The sequence below is a fragment of the Gobius niger genome (assembly GCF_951799975.1).
Source record: "Gobius niger genome assembly, chromosome: 5".
Classification (NCBI taxonomy): domain Eukaryota; kingdom Metazoa; phylum Chordata; class Actinopteri; order Gobiiformes; family Gobiidae; genus Gobius; species Gobius niger.
Genome location: NC_136856.1, coordinates 12,425,923 through 12,446,099, shown reverse-complemented (window position 1 = coordinate 12,446,099; position 20,177 = coordinate 12,425,923). Strand labels below are relative to the sequence as shown.

Below are 20,177 nucleotides of genomic sequence, written 5' to 3'. Positions count from 1 at the left end.
ATGTTTTACTTGTATTTGTTATAGAGTGAGTTTCTAACAAGCCTTGATGGAGTGCGCGGAGGGCACAGAAGTTCCTCTAAAGAGCTGGGTCACCACTCTTCTATGTGTCTCTGTCTCTTCTATATATACTCAGCCTAATCAGGTCATTTAGGCACTTAAATTCATATTAGTGAGATTTAAATACAGTGGGAATGGTTCCAAATCAATTATTAAACGGTGAAAATACAACTATTCGGAGCAGATGAAAATAAAACTTTAATTTAGACTTTGATCCACTTTTTGAAGTGTGTGCATTGTTCGCGGGTACAGTTATACATTAAAGAAGGAAAGAAAAGTTCTGTATAATTTTATACTTTTTCACCTTTCACTTCTTGACAAAGGCTTGGAGCCGATACGCATGGAAGAAACCAGCAATATGTTTTAAAGATTTTAAGATTCATCAGCCCAGCACAATAAAGGCTTTTTAAATGAAAAATGAGAATTATGATGTGGGAGGAGTGCCTTGGTTTTTCTTTTTCTTTTGAGTCTTAGTTCCCCAAACACCAAAGAGCACCTTCCCCCAAAAAACACATTTTGCTATTGACTTCCTGAGCACTTATAGCTTTTTCCTGTAAAAAACTAAAAAACTGTTCACCTTTGTTGGGCCAAACTAAGTTAAGAGAAACAATATTCTTGAGATTATTAAGAGTGAGTAATGAACATTTGAATGTCAGTCTTATGATGCTTGAATAAAAAAGAAACTGAGAGATAGTGCACCAAATTTTGACATAATAAACCAATAAAGGTTCAAAATGCAAAATAATATTGTAAGGTGAAATTGATATTTTGTATTTGGGTCGTTACTTGCAATATTTTCATGTTTTCATTTGATTATTTATTTCTCTCATTTAACAGGTGAAAAATGGTAAATGGACTCAACTTAAATAGCACTTTTTCTACCTTTATCAGACCCTAAGTCACCTATTCACACTCATTCATACACCAATGTACGCAGACACTGGAGGCAAGTGGGGTGAAGTGTCTTGCCCAAGGACACGACGACAGTGTGCATTTGCCGGAGCTGGGATTCGAACCCACGGCCTTCCGATCACGACGACCCCACTCTATTAGTCAGCATCAGTCATGGGTGAATGACGGCTGGGTCAAGTGAGACGACTTAGAAGTTACCTGAAAAGTACAACATAAAGCAACAAAGTGTAAAGAATCCCAATGAAATCAGAAGTATGCATACTCGAAGAACATTAAAGCAGTACTAAGCATCTTAATAAATCCTTTTCATAGTCCTTCTGGGGGTAATACAGGTGTTAATGGGATGATTGGGGGGTCTTTCATCTCCCCCGGTGTCTCTGGTCAGAAAATTACAATTTCAACTTTCCCTGCCTCCGACCTGGAGCACCAACACACACTAATGGAATCACGCAGAAGAAGCTAGCAGGTTAACGGGCAAAGCTAACTGCGGGCTAGCGCCACTTAAACAGTATTTACAGTCAAGTTTGAGTGAAAATTATCTCCATTGTGTTATTGGATGTACAAAATCCCTCTGTCCCTTTGTCTTTTCTGTCAGCATAGTATTTACTCTCTAGGACTATTAATGAGTAAAAAAACAAACGCAACATGCTACAACACTTGCAGTGGCGCTTATAGCTTCTAGGGGCATGGGTTACTTAGTTCTGCTTTCTTTAAATCATATTTCCCCTATCCACACCAACTATAACACTACCCCATTACATTTTGAGTATTTGGCTCTTAAAGTCCCATTTCAAAGCTACAGATTTCACCTTAAATCAGTTTTGCTTCTTAAGTCAAAAATCTTACACTTGTCACTTTGTCGCGACTAAATGCAATTTCAAAGCTGAACGCGGTGGTTCCAGATTTGCTGCTCGAAGCTCTTTTAAATGGGACTAATGATATATAGCACCAAATAACACACGCCATTAACAAATTTCAATCAACTGTTTAATGTTGTAAATAAGTTTTGATAAATCAAATCAAAATAGATAGAATGAAAAAAATAATGCTCTCAGGATTTGAATATCTAAACATTTGCATATACTAGTGTTTCAGTAACAATCCCATCTCAACAATCAAGGTACTCAAATAGAAAATACACAAATAACCTAAATATTACAAAAATAACTGTTTTTGGTCATTAGATGATTAGATTATTATGATAGGCTACTGTATGTACTTGACCCCCTCAGCTCCTGCATTGTCCGAGTGAATCAGGTCTCTTCAAACAAACAAAAGGCCACAGAGTTAAACATTAAAGGGGTCACGGCAGGCACTTAGTCCAAACGGTGCACATAATATATAAAGGTCAATGCTGCGGTGAGCTTTTCTAACACGCTGCATTTTGGATAATCAACCTTTGTACCTTAAGTCGAAAGTAAAAGCATCTGACAAAAAACAAAACAATTAAAACATTTCACAAACAGTCAATGCAGACGTTTGGTAAGAAGGCAGTTTTTCTACAGAGATGCACTTTGGGCACTGATAGTCCCTGGACATTTCCACTGGCCTGAAGAAGATTGAATGGCAAATACAAAGGGAGCTCACCTGAATTAAAACACACATTACTGTTAGAAAACTGGACACATGGCTTGAGATCCGACCACAAACAACCTTTAACATTGCACAGCCACAACGGGAGACAAGTCTTTGAGGCACTCAAGTTATTTAAACCCAAAAACCCTGGACTATTCTCACTGATTATCTCTTTACTTTTTATATATGCAAATATATAGTTTAAAAACTAAGGCCACAACAGAAGGCAGAATATGTTCAATTATTTCCAAAAATAAACATATCAAGGATAGGTATAATTTGGAGTGCGTATATATCTATGTACAAAGAAAGTGTTGCATCTAAAAGAGGCGTTCCTGGTTTTGTTTCGGCCGTAAAGATACAACTTTTACATTGTCACTTGCTTTAGGAAAATTCATAACTTATTTCAAAGCGGCTTAGATTTCTATTTACAATTCAGGAAGAACAAGGACAAGGAAAGAGGCTAACTTTCCACTTCTAACTGTCGATTAGAAAGTTATAATGGCTGATCGTAAATAAATGGATGAATGGGACACGGCAAAGTAGACAATATATAGATTTTTTTGCGATTCTGGTGATTCTGATTTGATTGAGGTTACAAAGCGAACATTCTCACAGTATCATCTTACTCCACAGTCAACCGACAAGACACACACCCTCTAGCGCCCCCTGTCCGGCCCCCACCCTCAGGCCAGACGAATCATTGGTTCAAACAACACACACATTCAGTTACTGTAGATGCAGCATTAAAACGAGATGGTAAGTTGATGATAGGCGACGTTATTCAAGTACTCTTTGTTTGTAGCTCATGACAGTCCTTCACCATTTGGGACAGCGAGAGATGATCCTTCATAAGGGTGCACTCACACTTGGCCATTCGAACCGTGAGGGAGAGCGGTAAACCCCTACAGCGCGGTTCGCATCCCATCCGTGCCCTCCAGGTTCCAGACTTGGTGGGCCAGAGTGCGGTACAGTTACTCATGTATGCGCAAGACTGTGCTGTCATGTGTCCTGCGGGCCATTCGGGGGCACACGTCCTCTCCCCAAACGAGCCGGAGCATGGCACGGTTGGGATTGGACAAGCGTGAGTGCACCCCGAGTCTCTGTTTCTCCCTAGCGCCGTCACTTCCCAAAGTTGCCAAAATCTGCAAACGCGTCGACTTGTTTGGGCTGCTGGACCATTGCGGGATTCATGGACATTCCCATTCCACCCATTCCCATCGCAGCGGGCATCCCCATGCTCATTCCTGCCGGTGGCATCCCCATGTTCATGCCCATTCCCATCATGCCCTGGTTTGGAGCCATCCCCATCCCCATCTGAGCGCCCGGGTGCATCATGGGGGTCGCTGTTGGTCGCACTGTTGTTCCAAGGCTCATGGCGGAAAACCCCGGGGACAGCATGTTACCTTGTGCCTGGTTTCCTGCAAAGAACAAAGCACACGATTAGACACGGTTTTCTGGAAAAAGCTCTAAGATGTGTCTGTATGTGCAAAAATGAAACATTGGTGTGTAAGAGTTGTTTTCCTCTGAACAGGGATGAGAATAATTTAATAATTTAAATGAAGAATCAACAAAAAAGCTATCAGGCTGCTAATGGTCTGCTGTAATAAAGTAATTCCACTCATGCATGAATAAATAAACAATTAAGTGAGAGTAAGTTTAAATGTTTTAACAATGTAATAGCTTGCATATTATTGGCCACCTGGGTCTGAAACTTGATGTCATTTAAAGGCATTCAACACAATTTTTTTCTAGTAATTAAACTAAATTGATTTAGAAAAATACAGACATTTCTGGGAAAAAACACTGTGCCTCTAATTACAAAGCATTTGGAAAGTGATCCTGAAAAGTGAACCTGCAAGTTGTGAAATGTGAGGAATGTGAGGAATGAGTTTGGACCACTACTAACATTTTAATTTTATTGCTTCCTCTCTCATTGTTTGTTATCAAAAAAATCTGGTACAGGACCTTTAAGTAACATCAAAGTGCCTCCCTTTGCTAAATCACAGCAACTAATCCGGAATCCCAGTGAAACCACTTTGACCAATGAGACGAGCTTTCACTGAACCGTCCTGTCTGGCCCGATCAGGAGAGAAGGGGAGCTTGATAGGCTAATTTTTAAATTTCTGTCTCTCTCTATCATTTTTGCCATTCTACAGACTATCACTTTAAAAAGGTAGTAAAAAATCAAGCCGGTGCAGCAAATAGTCTGGTGTGGGGTAGTGGTGTACAAAAAAAATCACCAATTAGGAGAAGAAGAAAAAAAAAGTCACACGAAGGCCCACAACAACGGGGGTCAATTTATGAGGGACTTTTTTTTTTGCCAATCTAAAAATCCCAAAATACTCACTGTGCTCAAATTAAATACATATTTTGACCCCTAAAGCACCTGATGCCAATTATGTGAAATACACACAATGCTACTAATCCAGTCCTTTTATCCGCTTCTCCTCTTAACCCACTTTTTTTAATATAATGTTTTTTATAAAATGGGACGAATTAGTAACGGGCCCTTTGCATCAGGAATCAATTAAATACTTATTCCAAGCCACTTATCGATACAAGAGAGAAATGTTAATAGCAAAATATCCAAATAAAGCTTAAACAGTGTATTTCCTCCCTGATACCTTGCTGGAGGGTGTTGAGGCTTGGCTGTGCGGGCTTGGAGGGCTGGTGTCCCAGGAAGTCCAGGCTGATGTTGACAGCGTGGTCGGTCCAGGTGGAGGGCAGCTCAGCTTTGGAAGTGGCCCCTAGAGCAGGGCCGCTCTGCTGCAAAGGCTGAGGCTGCAGAGGTCCTCCCATGTTCGGGAAAGGCTGCCAAAAGCAAGTGCACACAAGATCAAACAGAGATTTTGATAAACACTTTGGACGCCCACAGTAAAAATGCATGATTAAAGGATAGTTTCTTGTCGTTACTCAAACCTGACCCACTTCTAACTCCGATACCTGCTGCTACAAATTCTCATTAAACATATTGTCTAAAGGTAACTAGTGTAAAGGAGGCAGTGGGCGTCTTATCAGTAAGGTTTTAAGTAGGTCAACCACCTTTTAACATAGAAATCCAGTCGCACAAATGTGGGCTAGTTTAATGTTTTGTCTCTTAAATCCGCATTGTGGATGTCGGCAATGGAGGTGGGTGGTTGGGAGGAGGTCTCTGGGGGAGAGGAGCATCTGCTGAAGCTCGGTGTTAACCCACTACGATCATGTCTGTCCTCTATATTTCAATCAAACAAGATACATCTATATCTTAAACATTAATATTTGACTACATGTACTTGCACAAAGCCTTTTGGGTCACTGTGGAAGTTATACTCCTTTACTGAAATTGCTAGTTTTGAGTGTGTAACTGTGTGAACTGACTATCTGATTTGTATGCTTGGACCATCATTTAAATGACTCAGCTAACCTCAAGACATCTTAATAATATTCTGAATGCCACTTACTACAATAACTATCTGTTTTAATACAACATTTTCTGGGCATAGATTTCAGTGTGTGCATGTTATAATTACTGACCAATAGAAAGAAAGCATGTGTAACGATGACCATATGCTGCATACCTGCGAGTGTGACTGCGGCAGCACTGTGGAGGTCATGCTCTGTGTCATACTGAAGTTAAGGCTCTGTGAGGAGGTGAGGGTCTGCGTCGGGCCCATTAGGTCGAACAGATCTGCAGAGGGGGCGGCGGGGGCTGCAGCGAACGCAGGAGCAGGGGCTGCAGCGAACGCAGGAGCGGGAGCTGAGACCACATTCCCAAACAGATCCGTCCCGCCAGTAGCTGCAGGCTGGGCCGCCGCTGGCATCTGTCCTCCAGGGAAGGCGTTCCACTCTCCGAAGTCCCCATTACTGGCTGAGGCCGCTGCTGCACGAGAGACAAAACGATGAGGGACCAATTTTCATCTCCAGACATGAGGTAAACATGCAAATCAAATATTAATTTTACTGATATTAATTGTATATAACATGTAATAAGAAGTGTTTTATTTTTAAAACTCCAATTGTCCAATCAGAAACCAGCATGAAACCTATACTTTGGGTTGCCAGTTCCTTTGGCTAAAATCTGTTTGGAATAAACATGAAAGGACAGTTAAACGATGTCCATGCTAAAGGCAACTAGGGTCGCCTTTTATAAACCACTAGGACCACATGCCACTAAAATTGCCTTTAATGTAGGTTTATGCGCCATCCATTCTGTTCAATGTTTGCACCCTGAACTGCGTAAATAATTCCAAACAGAAACCACGCCGGCAAAACAGAGCCTGTCACTGCAGTTTAGAGTTTTCCGAGATCGTTCTAGATTTATCCAGGCCTCTCAGTGACCACCTGTGCCACACTTTAAATTTTCATACTTCCATTGCTAGCTGTCCATCCTTTTCCCAATCTCTTTTAGTTTCCTTCACCCCCAACAACTTCTTGCCCTGTCCCCGTCCCCTTGTCATCCATAACAGAAGCTGATATGTGTCTGTTCTTGTTATGCAGAGCAGGTAGCAGGCTCCATATGGCCACGGCTCTCTCCCAGCATCCCCCTGAATATTCTAGCAGGACGGTTACACCAACACAGCACAACGCGGCACACGAGCGCGCACAGACTAAAGGAGAAAGGGCCATGATGAAACCAACCTGTGCCGGTGGAGAGGCCAGCAGAAGCAGGAGATGAGGTGAAGTCTGCGAACCCACTCATCAAGTCTGCAAGTAGAAACTGGCGTGAGTGCTTTGAAAAGTACAGTCCTGCAGGTGTCATTTCAACGTAGTTAGTTAGCATTCCTTCAGTGTCAGGAGGAACAGGGGGAGGGAGGGGCAGAGGCAGTGAATAGGTGGAAGACGCCCAACATCTGCCCTGCGCGTTCACAGGGGACTGCTCCCGAAACATCTGCTGCACTTAGTTCCCATACATCATCCCGCCCACCGCTGTCCCAAAATCTGAGGCTGGCATCACTCGGACTGACAATGAAGTCCACTGCTCTAGTCACAGTGCCCAGCCATCAGGAAGAAGTATGTACAGGGCAAAACCCCAAGCGACGGCTGGGGCTTGGAACAAGATATGAGAAGCTAGAAACTAGAAACTAATAAGGCGATTGAAGTCTCTATTTGGCACATGCATCTGTGGAAATTTCTGTATAAGGTAGGTAGGTAAGCAGATACTTTTATGATTTGTACCAACAAAGGGAACAAATTAGAAAAAAAATCTTTGTTCCAGATATACATTCACCCATTTTCAATCACAGAGCCCCAAACAATTCAAATTCACAGACTAGTCCTCCTAAAAGATTAGTGAAGCTGTGCAATTATAAATGACACTATTTGTAACACTTCTTTTTTTCGACTAAATGCATTATAGAATTTGTTGACCCCATTTCTATGGCATCTCATCAACTAAAAGTAGGTTAAAAAAGTAATTGAATGTCTTTTTTCACCTGTAGCCGGAGCCTGGCTGGGTGTTGTGTCGACCATTAGCAGATCTGCTAGACCAGAGCTGGAGGGCTGTGGAGCTGTGGGTTGGGCCTGTAAAATACATTTAGTTTCCCCATTAAGAAAGAAGACTATGACAGGTTATAAAACTTTATAAAATGACTCAAATTATTGCCTGTGTTAGCATAATCTCATCAAATCAGTGGGAAAAGCTGCCGAGTGCATAATTTGTTTTTCCCAGGGCCTAACGTACCTGTTTGGGCGTGGTCTCTGGGGTCTTGTCTCCCACGTAGTGAGCTGCAGCACCGAGATCCACCTTTTTGGACGGGCCTTTTTTCCGCGTGGCTGTTGTTTCTGTGGCTTGAACGATGGAAACACTTTTTGTAGTAACAGTTTCTTCTTCATCTTTAAACTCTTTCGCCGATTGGCCATTGTGAGATCTTCTTCTGTCCTCCTCATTGTCACTGTCAACATAAGACCGTCTTTTTACTTTAAGTTTTGACACAAACATCCCTCATTGTGCTGCCCTCGTGATTTACTTTTTTGACCAATTAAGTAAATCTGGCGACACCAATGGCGACAGAGGTTTACATTGTTTTACCTGAAACGGTCCGGCGAGTCGTCTCGGTCTTTCTTCCTGAATGTGTTAATGGTGTCGTTGATGGTGCTGCCGATTTTGCCACTGATCTCTCCGATTTTGTCGCTAAATGGAAACTGTCCTTTGTTTTCCCACTCATCGTCCCATTTGCCTTTTCGGTCACTGGAGTCATGCCTGTCCCCAGCTGAGAAAACAACAAAAAGAAGAAACCAGTGAGATTTGACACGTGAAAGAAGCTGGTTGGTGTTGTATCGAAGCACTTACAGTAATTCCTGTAGCCCATGCTGTCGGACGACACACCCACGTATTTGTCACGATTTTTCTTGGCCTTTTTTCGTTCTTCTCTCAGTCTCTCATCGTCCTGAATAAACGCCACCAACTCCTTCACCTTGTGTCGCACATTTGTTCCTTGGTCCTTCCCATTTTCATCTACAAATTAAAGGAAAACATTTTTTTACATGACACGTGACCAACAGACCTTTTAGTTGAAAGATTTTAGTTTTATTTATTTTTTTTAAAGCTATTTAAACTATATTTCTGTTACAACACCAAACATATTGTAAATCGACATAGAAGTCCTGTACAGTGACGAGAGCACAATCTTTACAGCATTGTCCTAACTGTATAGGATATAATGCAATTTTCAACACATATTAGTAGTTTTTTACGACATAGCCTTACCTACAAAATGGTAGCTTTCTAAGGACCTCAGATCAAACAGATGTTCTCTGGCACTGGTCACAACTCTCTCCGATCCATTTCTGATCAGATGTGAAAGCAGCAACAAGGACTGAGGGAAAACGAACAATTTAAATGTATAGCTTGCTGTGATGATCTTTACGTAAAGGATAACGCACTCCAAGGTGTTCATTATCAGAAACAACTGGATGACGCGGAAGCGTGAACCGTCCTCAGTGGTTGCTTCCGCGGAGTCTAGTTATTCTGATAAAGGACACCTCGGAGTGCATTATCCCACTTATACCGTGGTCCCGCCAACTGAAACTGTTCATTGGGGCCCGTTTGCTTCCTGAGCAGAAGTTCCCACTTTTTAATCAGTTTTACCTGAAACTAGTTCCAGCTCAATTGTTTATCGTTACAATGGAAACAGCTGCAGTGGAGTGATATAGAACGTGATTTAACTGTTGCCGGACTAGGTGTACATTATTTCTTTTTAACGGACACCCTACAGCCAATCAGAATAGAGTATTCACCCAGACCATGGTATAATATAGGTTAACTTAATGCAACTCCACAGACCTTGTAGACTCTCCTGAAGTTCTTCCGGTTCTCCTTCAGCATTCTTGTCCACAACATGCCCATCACCTCCTGGTAATGCTCATACATGAAAGTCGCACTGTGCAAAACAAGATACAAAATAATGTGTCTGTAATTCATTGTTTGTTTATAGTGACAACAAACTTTCTGATGTGCTCTGATTCACATAGCCAGGTTCTTACAAAAGACACCAACGTCTTCATTTACCCAGGCTTAGGATAAGTATGTGTTCACGCCTCACTTTCATCTTGTGGGATTTATACTATACTGCAAAGAATTTAAAGGGGGTTATTATGCTTTTTGCTGGTATTTCCTCATCTTTAGTGCCATCCTACACTTTGTTGGTTGGAAAATGCAATATTGAGGAGAAAAAATGAAAAATCCTGATCCTCCAAGTGAGCTACCATAAGCCCCTTCCCCCACGTGTGGCGGTAGTGCAGCCATGGCGAGTGTTTTTCCTTAGCAATGACAGGATTACGCGTAGCAGGACAGCGGTTTTGGTTTCTGGAGCTTTTTGGAGTCGTCACCGCTATGCTAAGAATAGCTACTGGTGAAGATCCAAAGATTATTCATCTCTAGCAGCTCGAGACAAAACTCCAGTGATGTTTTTGATGAGAGAAAAAGATCGTAACATAGTAAAAAAGTTAATAAAAGTTGATTTCACTTTATACCCCCTTTAATCAATTATTTATATTACAGGCTTGCTTAAACAATCAGCTATTAAATGTACCAAAAGTCAATTGTCATTATTTATTCTGAGCATGTGAATAAACGCTTCACAATAAATAACTCACAACGCTCTAAAAGGAGTGGGAAGAGCGCTTCTTTAATCCTCATGACACATAACACAATTAGCTGTTTTTTTTGTTTTTTAACTAAGTGGACTTTCTAAATTCAAATCAAGTGGACTCCATGCCATTTAAAAAGGAAAGTATTTGAGCACGCATAATTCGGCCTTTAAATGACCTTGGGGCCTCAGCAGGACACTTGTCACTGATTTTGTGATCCTTACCGAGCAATTTCATTCATTTGCTGTCCCGATGGTCCCCAGGGGTCGTCATTCGTGGCTTCTCTGACTTTAGACTCGATTTCAGTGTAGTTCATCACCATGTTGGTTCTGCCAATAGACAAAAACAGGGCAAATGCATAATTTATACATTCATATATATATTTATAAGTATCAATGCTGCCGACAGTGCATCCTTTTAAAGCCGGACGATTTAAAGGCTCTTATTACAACCACGCCCCTTGTCCATTGAGGCTATATTGAGCAAACAATGACCATTATGAGAAAGGGGAGTGCTCCGTGTGCTTTGCTCTCTCCTATTCAAAGCTACAAGTGTGGTACTTAAAATGCAAACTGGTTCAATTTATTAGCAATTAAGAATAAAACGACTACACTCACAGTCAAGTTTCATTTTGTAGACTTCGACTATGGGCACACTTTACTTCATGAACATTGTTGCGCAACTGAATTAAGATAAGCATTATGCAAAACACCAGCAAGCCTTGTTGCACTGAGAAAACCAACCACTTTCTAGAAGGAATCTATCGCCCCAAAAATATAGATCTTGTTAAATTCAGTTGCTATTTTGTAAGTAAATGTGACACTCCAGATTGAGACTGATTTAAGGGGATTAAAAGTGTGGGAGAAAACACTTTTTTTTATGTCTTCAGTGAACTCTCAGCTGTAATAATAGTGCACCCACAGAAGGCACTTTCTCACACTCGTTCCTCAATCGCACAGTTGTAGAGCCATCATCTTCTGTCTAAAGAAATGCCACATCAGCAGCACAGGGCCTGACAGGGTTGTGATTTGCCGGCGGAAAAACACCCTCCTCGTGGTTGCAAAGACATGCTGTATAACTGCTGTGGGCGTCGAGCTTTGGTTAGCATGAGCAACACTTTGCCAGGGATTTGTTTTCGACAGGGCAGAAATGTGGAATGGCAACTTTTTTTTCATTGTCTTTAAAGCTGAAGAAACATTAAATGAATGCATAATGGACTATTGTTGTAAATATCTAGTACATTTTTTAAACACTAGATTGAGATCATAATACACATTTTAAACAAGCTGGAGTAGACTGAAATATGAACCACTTCACTAACACAAGCATCCCATGCATTTCAGAAGAATGCGGTCTAAAAGCGACAAGGCTAGCGGGTTTAATATACAAGACCCCACGGAGACTGGACATTTTGCTGCTTATATAGGACATTTTTTTTCCCAGTTTGCAAATAGCAACAAATATCAATTGTGACTTGATTGCAATTAAACTCTGTGTTATTATGAATTGTTTACAAACTTGTACTTTTTGTCATAGACCTGAATGGGGACTTTGTAGTGATAATAATCTCAGAGCAGTTGGATACAACACCCTTAAATTTGCAGATAAAAAACACTGCACGTAAGAAGATATTGTGTGTGAAAAGAGCATCTTATCACTTCTCAGCGGTGGCGGTGTATGTCCCAGATACGAGGCAAATGAAAAGGAAGTTGCGATGCTCGTAGTTACACTGGCATGTTATCACGCCCTTCACTTTGACTGCTTTATGAATAATCCATCCACTGATATTTGCAACAGTAACTCGAAAATATAGTTCATTTAAAGCACGCTTACTATCTTTATATATTGAAAACATAGTTATGCCCCAGAGGATTCTTCTACAAAAAAATAAGCTTAATCATCAAAAAGGAAAAGTTGCATTACTCCACCAATAGAGTAACAACTAATGTGGAGCAACATTTTTCAAAGATCCTTTTCTAGAACAGGGAGCAAATTGGTTTCAATGACAGATTTGTTACTAAAGTAGTTTTAAAAAAGTGGTTTAGAGAAAGTGACTGTATTTTAGCTTCACCGCAGGCAATCACAGCCTGTTCTGTTTTTCTCCTGAAAGTACCCAATGTTTCAGGGGTCACACTCCAGGGAGACCAATGTTTTGAGCCAGAAGAATGCATGCTTGGATGCACTTAAAACAGGCCATTGTCCGTAATACAACTTGCTGTGAAATCTTTGAAGAGGGAAAACTACCACAGAATACAAGACAGCTGAATGTAAACCAGAGTAAAGTCAAACAATCTGATAGATGTTGTCTGCTCAACAAAGTATACGAGTATTTTGGGTAAGAACACTGTAAATTATCATAATGACTTAGATTAATAATTATTGGCAACAAATAAAAAGAACGGACATCAGTGAATTTACAAACACAAAGGTCTGCCTTTGATAATCAGCAGACATTTTAGTACTTATCTATAAACTCAGAGGTGCAATGTGATCCTGCTATGAAAACAGAATGCCATTAGGCTCTTGTTTATAATTCACAGATTATTACACATTGACATTGTGCAACAAACCACTTCCTCTTTAATGCCATGATCAGCAAATCTAATCTACAGACAGCATGTACGAGTAACAAGTGGAAGAATCCAATTTATTTGTAAAAATGTGAACTAAAAAAGCAAATAAATCCTGCATTAGGGCTACTTTATGTTTTTTTAACGATACCTGTAGTACCTCAACTTTTTATTCAATCCCATACAGGTACTATTGTTTAATGATACTCTATTTATGAGGCCTGCAAATTGTTATAGATTAGGGCAGTTCGATATTGTTCATGAATTGCACTAGTTGGTTGTAAATAGTATTCTGTGTTTTACATTGCACTATGATCATGTTTATGGGAAGAAGCCCTCTAGCATATTTACACTACCTAAAGGCCTACCTAGAGTTCATTAACGGCCACTGTCCAATTCAATTTGACAAATCAGGTCAGCAAACAGTTAGGAATGTTCAAACTAAGTGAGTAAAACCAATATTACTGATCCATTGTCTTCATAAATGGCTTTTCATGAATTGTTCATTTCTGACACTAAATGTCAATTATTTATTTCAAGGCTTACACACCATAATGAACATGAGCATACAACATTATGGCGTTATTAGTCCACAGGGAGTCACTGTTGAAAATATTCAATATTATCCAAAGTCTCGGTAGACACTTGAGTAACCTAATGAGGGTGATAAACAGAGTCTTTCATAATTCAACTTTGCAACTAGACACATAACAAGTTTGTGAGGAGATTACAACAAAACGGTTTGCCTTCATTGACCTTCACTGGCTCTTCTATTCATCCCAGACAACACTTTTGCCATATGTTTGATAACACACAGTCAGCGTCGTCAAGTTTGTCTGAATAATCCTGATGAGCTCGGAGCTGTCAAACTAGCTTAGCCAGCTAGCCTAGCCAGCTAATACCGAAGCTACATGGCTAATTAGCTTGTTAGCTACTACTTAGCCGGACACCCAGCTGAAACAACAGGCTTAACTTTTACATGATAATACCCACGACGTCTAGAACAAACACATGGAGCCACGTAATGAACTCTTAGGGATTGTTTCGGCGCAGTCTGGCGAGAAAAGACGTTTGCTGTAGCCAACAAAGTCGTACACAAGCTAGCCAACTTGTACAGTGTGTGACGTCAAAGTTTGGGTACGTGTCTCTTTCAAACAGGTACCGTACACTCCGAGCAAAACAAGATTAACTTTTACAAAACCACACAAATCTGGCGATACTCACGCTTTGTCAACCATCTCTCGGACCTTCCACATATTAAACATGTTGGCTGCTGTGAAGATGGGCTTTCCTCCGCCGTAAAACCCTCTGCCCCCCGCGTCAATCGAAACTAATGCCTGAACTCAGAAAGTAAACTCTTGGACACCTCTGTATACAGGAGACAGGAGGCGCAACACACACGGCATGCACTCCGATCACAGCGGAAACTGGACGTCACGACCCGCTTAAAGCAACCCGGATAGGTAATTTTTACTTGTGACTATTAATTATGAAGCCAGCAAAGGGATTTCACTTTTAAATTCTTCGGCTTTAGTTTAATATTCACTTATGTTATGCATTGTGTAAACTTGGGCTTTTAAAGTATCGTATGATATTTCATTAAAAAAAGATGAAACAGGTTGGAATCAAATATTGAATTTACTTAATTATTGCAATCTTCATCCGCAATTACAAAAAACAAAAACATGTTGTGTAAACATTATATTTTTTACATTTGTTGTTTTGTTAGCTAAAACCAGTTCACAGAGAAAGTCTCTGACAATCACAGTACATGTCCCCGGCCATTCCCCAATCAAGTCCCCTGCTAGTGCAGGCCTCCGGCAGTTAAAGTGATAGTCTGTAAGTTTGCAGTAAACTATCAAATGTCTCCCTCCTTGGACCAGAAAGCTAATAACAAAAAACATGTAAGTACTGTAGGTCCCTCTCTGGGGCCAGGACTCTCCTGAAAAAGAGATTCTTAATCTCATTGGGACTTTTCCTGGTTAAATAAAGGTTGAAAAAAAAAAGCAACTCCTAGTTTGGAAAATAAGGAGAGCAGGAACAAAAGTAAGCAATCCCCCCCTCAAAGCCTGATTGGACCCGACAGGCCGGTCCACAGGAAAGCTCGTCTCATTGGTCAAAGTGGTATCCCGGGGATTGTATGATAAAATCATAATGCTGAAATCAGCAAAAGGAGGAGCTTTAGAAAACATTATTATTAAATATTACTTATGTTGCCTCATACGCTTGAGGTAGAATTGAACCTCAAGCGTTCAATTCTACACAATCTAATCTTAAGTATTTCAGCTTCCAGACTATCACTTTAAAGGCCGCAGTGACTGAACTCTGAAAGTTCTTTTCTTTCTTAGCTCTCGTTCACATAAAGAAAATGTCCTCAAAAGCTGATGGGTCATTCCGCCAAATAGGTGCCTTTTCAGTGAAAAAAAAGTGACGACAACGCAGCAACAATGCGAGGAAAAAATCCTTTTAGATCAGTTATGTAGGTTTTTCAAATGAGGTGTTACTCTCGCCTATAGGCCATAACATTTTAGATTTGGGTAAAGCTGAACCGGAGAAAATGGACTTGGTTATGGAGGGGGTTAAGAGGTTAATGTATGTCTTTTATCAAACTTCTTTTTATTTTGTTGATTAACATGTGCCACTCAGTTGTACAGGAGAGTTTTCCATTGAAGACAAAGGCATGTGGTAGTGCTGGACATTTCGCCTCTCATACAAGCAGCTGATGAAGCTTTTTGAAATTCCAATGTGCAGTATGTGTAAAACGTTTTAGATTAAAAGCGTCCACTACTTTTCAATAACTTTTCATAGGCCTTCTCAGTTCCCATACCAAGACCTATTCCTGATTTGAAGTGCACATTGACTTTTTCTCTATTTCTCTTTTGTTCAGAAATGTCCCAACTTTCTGTCTGCAGTCTTCATCCTATATGCAGCAGGTCAGTGTCCCCTGTGCTCTCAGCTGCTGCTCATCTGGCATTCAGGCATGCTACAGTGACCCAGTGATCCTGTGTGACAGGCCAGGCTGGGCCCTGGCTGTTTGTGTCAATCCAGATCAATCACCTTTGCTGCCGGACGGACAACGTCATCAACACGAGGAAAGGTCACGCAGTGTACTCAAGCCAGGACTGATGGAGAGAGCGCCCGGGTCACGGTAACAAGTGCACACCCTTCACTGACTAACATCTAACATGAGGACGCACTGGGCTTTGCCTCTTTTAGGAAAATCTATTGCAAGATTGTCTATTTTCTACTCGAAAGATTTGATCAAAGTTTATCTGCCCTCTTTTCCTCGACTCTCCTGTGACTTGGACTATACAGAAAGTATTAAGGCTCTTTGTCATATTGATTGATATTCCAGTGGGTAAATAAGCCCTCAGATGGGCCACATGTCTCTATTCTCTAATGATACGTGTAAATATGGCCCACTGCTTACACTTCTGTAGAAGAGCAGGAAGAAACAACACAATAGCCAAAATACAAGCCATTTGAGAAAAAAACAACAAGAAACAGCACTTAACCGCCCAGAATGCAGCGCACCCGTGGGAGCAACCTCAATTACTGTTACACGTCCAAGGAGGAGAACTCTCGAAGTGATTGCTGAGATGGAAATGGCGGCTTGTGCGTTTGTGTGTGTGTGTGGATGGATGGGGAAAAACAGGGTGGAAAGGCACTCAGTAAAAAGATCTTTCAGAAACACTTTGCCTCAGTGACGTTGATGCGAGCTGTTGATTGACATGCACTTCTCGACAGAAACCAGAGCTATCAACCTATCTGCCACGCATTAGGAATGGCACGGTCCTCGGGGAGGGGCCTAAGTGGTAAATGATGTTGCTCAAGACACTCTCTGTCAACAATGTGTGTGTATCTGTGAGTGTCCCGCTGCTGAGGACGGCAAAGTATTCAATCAGAGCTCTGATTGAAAATATCTGGTGTCCTTAAAGACCAGAATACTTCACCTAGATGCTCACTGTATGTCGTTTTGAAAGAGACAGCTCTCAGCCCTATATGTGTTTGATTTCATATTAAGGAACTGAACATAAATTGATGAAAGTTCAACAGTACAGAGAACATTGAAGGCCAAAATGAATTTGAAGGCAAAGTGTTCATAAAGGAATTGTGAATGTTGTGATAGTGTTTTACTATAAATTGCAGTGCAACATGTGCCAAAGGAAATATGTTTTTATATGTGTGTCTTGACAATGTGGTATTTTTTGGTCTATATGCAATTTCAGAATATTTGATGAATTAACCATAACCCCAAATTAATGATCTGTTAACAAGTTACATTTTGACAAGTCTTGAAGTCTTCTATGGTTAATGTAATTTATGTTAGGAGCACTTATAGACTGTACACTTGTGCTTGTATTGAAATCAAAGCGTTATGCATCATGATCACTCACTAGGGGGCAGTGTGACCACAGAGGTCTGCCGCTCAGGGGCCAGTGGACAGTTGACTGTTTGTGTCAGCCAGTAGGGGTTCAAGGCTGCGTGTTTACATGACTGAAGTTCCCATGACAAATGTGGTCAGAATATCATCTCCACATGGGATTGAGTCCAGCTTTACCAGAAAGACTCCCTTTTATACTGAGCTATTATTCTTTTGTCCCCACATGTGTTTCCATTCTGCTTAAACTGCTTTGCTTTTTGAAAAATATCTTGTAGTTTTACTGTGTCTGCAGAAAATAATACGCTTTGCTTTGGACATTAGTTACGAATTAACAAAGTGCCCGTCTTTGTGCTTATTGTAGAAGCATCCATACATTTCTGGAGTCTGTCACTTTGAGGCCCCAGCTTTCCTCTTGTCATTGCGAGGCCTTCTGTGGTGTTAAACTTCAGGCTGTTATTGTTGGCACTGGGGCTGCCCCGGTGAGATCTTTAGTCCTTTTCCCAAGCGATATAACCCTTGCACAAAACACAGTATCTGACCCCTGTCTCGCTGACACATGGCAGGTCCACAGGCAGCATGCATGTGTGTGAATGGAACAACTACTATGCTGTGTGGGCCTATACCTTTTCATAGGGGCATAAAGTATAAAGATTGGTATTTGTGGCTGTACTTGTTTGAGTCTTTCTCTATTCCATGCTTAAATTTGAAGATTAGAGAAATAGCTCTAACCTGACTTTGTTTTCTGTAGTTGAATTGTTTGAATCTACTTAAGCCATGATAGGCTGATTTGTATGGTATATAGATAGAAAAATATGTGCAATAGGTTTCCCTTTGTGGCCAGGACTCCCATGAAAAAATGATTCTTAATCTCAGTGGGACTTTCTTAGTCAAATAAAGGTCAAGTAATGGTCAAATAAATTTAAAAAGGACTTCAATCACAGATAAAGGGATCATTGTAAATACACTCTACTCAGTATTGAAAAGCTGTTTCCTTTCTTTTAAGAACCTTTAAAGAGTCTGCAGAATCAGTATACGAAGGACAAAACTATTTATTTTTATTGGATGTACATGGATCAATAACAAAAAATACCATTCTCCAGTATTGTGCGTGGCTGTGAGTAAACATATCTTTCTCAGTATGTTGGTTTTTGAATATGCTTAAACAATGAGGCCACTTGTCATCCGTTCAAAGTCACTGAGACGTCCCGCCGTGATCTCAAACCACACTCGCAGATGTTCCTAATGGGCCTGAAGTAGCGTTCACATTCCTGTGGATAACCGCTCTGTTTATTTTTCTCTCTAAACTGGACTCGATCGCCACTTTCACTGGTGAGAAAAAAGAATAGGATATGAGAGACTTTTGACAGATGAGAGGCTCCCACCACAGTTTGGCTTTCAAAGCTTCAAATCTTACTTGATTCCTCTGCAGAATCGCGCTCATGTTTTGATCGTCTAAGTGTTTATGTGGGCTTCAGGGTGGATATTATGTGATCACTTGTTATTTATTCATGCAGATTTAATTTAGTATTATGTGATTCAGTGTGACAAACATTTGTGTAAGACCCAGTGAGATTGTTGTACTTGTGTGATAGAAGTGGAAAGTCATAATATTAATAATAATGGCTTACACTTGTCTTGTGCTTTACAAGTCTGTATTACTAAGTTTCTCAAAGTGCTACACTGTCGTCATTATTCATTCAAGCCATACTCGGTGGTGGTAAGCTACTGTTGTAGCCACAGCTGCCTTGGGGTAGACTGATGGAAGTGAGGCAACCAGTCTGTGCCATCGGCCCCTCCGACCACCACCAACCACTCACTCACACACACACACACACACACACAAGCACACGCACACGCACACGCACACACAGGCTTCCTGGTGTTCCCAAACGGTCTCCCATCCAAGTACCAACTAGGCCCCTCCTTTCTTAGTTTCCGAGATCTGACTGGACTAAAAAAATAAAAAAATAATGGTGATTTAATTTTTTGTCACGCAGCTTGACCTTGGACAAATAAAAAACATTTTGGGCAACACGGTTGCGCAGCTGTTAGCGCTCGTGCTTCATAGCTGGAAGGTCTGGGTTCGATTCCCCCCGGGACGGGGCGTTTCTGTGTGGAGTTTGCATGTTCTCCCCCCGTGTCTGCGTAGGTTTTCTCCGGGTACTCCGGTTTCCCCTACTACTAAAAACATGTACAATAGGACAGGATGAATGATGAGTGTGCGTGAATGCATGGTGGTGGTGGTCAGAGGGACAGGCTTCTTCTTCTTCTTCTTCTTCTTCTTCTTCTTCTTCTTCTTCTTCTTCTTCTTCTTCTTCTTCTTCTTCTTCTTCTTCTTCTTCTTCTTCTTCTTCTTCTTCTTCTTCTTCTTCTTCTTCTTCTTCTTCTTCTTCTTCTTCTTCTTCTTCTTCTTCTTCTTCTTCTTCTTCTTCTACACATTTTAAGCAAATTTAATTGACATTTAAACTTAAAAGTGGTGTCTGCAGCTCACAACACAGGAAGCTCATATTTATAGGAGCCTTTTTCAAACAATTATTGTTAGGGATTCTATTAAATAGACATAGCAGACCTGGCTTGATAAAAAAAAAAGAAGTCCCAATGGAATTAAT

General features: G+C 40.8%; 1 protein-coding gene across 1 annotated transcript; it reads right to left on the bottom strand.

Moving 5' to 3' along the window:
- Nucleotides 1-3,501: 3,501 nt before the first annotated feature.
- On the bottom strand, nucleotides 3,502-14,586 carry clint1a (clathrin interactor 1a). Its single transcript, XM_079556434.1, has 12 exons — nucleotides 14,409-14,586; nucleotides 10,839-10,943; nucleotides 9,809-9,905; nucleotides 9,233-9,341; nucleotides 8,816-8,980; nucleotides 8,555-8,735; nucleotides 8,207-8,417; nucleotides 7,959-8,046; nucleotides 7,165-7,230; nucleotides 6,105-6,406; nucleotides 5,172-5,358; nucleotides 3,502-3,965 (listed from the first exon to the last, which is right to left on the bottom strand). Exons 1-12 carry the CDS (start codon nucleotides 14,447-14,449, stop codon nucleotides 3,667-3,669), a joined length of 1,851 nt encoding a protein of 616 aa, XP_079412560.1. The 5' UTR covers nucleotides 14,450-14,586; the 3' UTR covers nucleotides 3,502-3,666.
- Between the last annotated feature and the right edge of the window lie 5,591 nt (nucleotides 14,587-20,177).

Excerpts from the sequence above, each read along its gene's own strand:
- clint1a (XM_079556434.1), bottom strand. The coding sequence starts at position 14,449 with ATGTTTAATATGTGGAAGGTCCGAGAGATGGTTGACAAAGC. Across the intron at positions 9,906-10,838 it reads CAAATGAATGAAATTGCTCG|TGCGACTTTCATGTATGAGC; the intron begins GTAAGGATCACA and ends TGTTTTGCACAG. Across the intron at positions 8,981-9,232 it reads AGAAAGCTACCATTTTGTAG|ATGAAAATGGGAAGGACCAA; the intron begins GTAAGGCTATGT and ends TTTAATTTGTAG.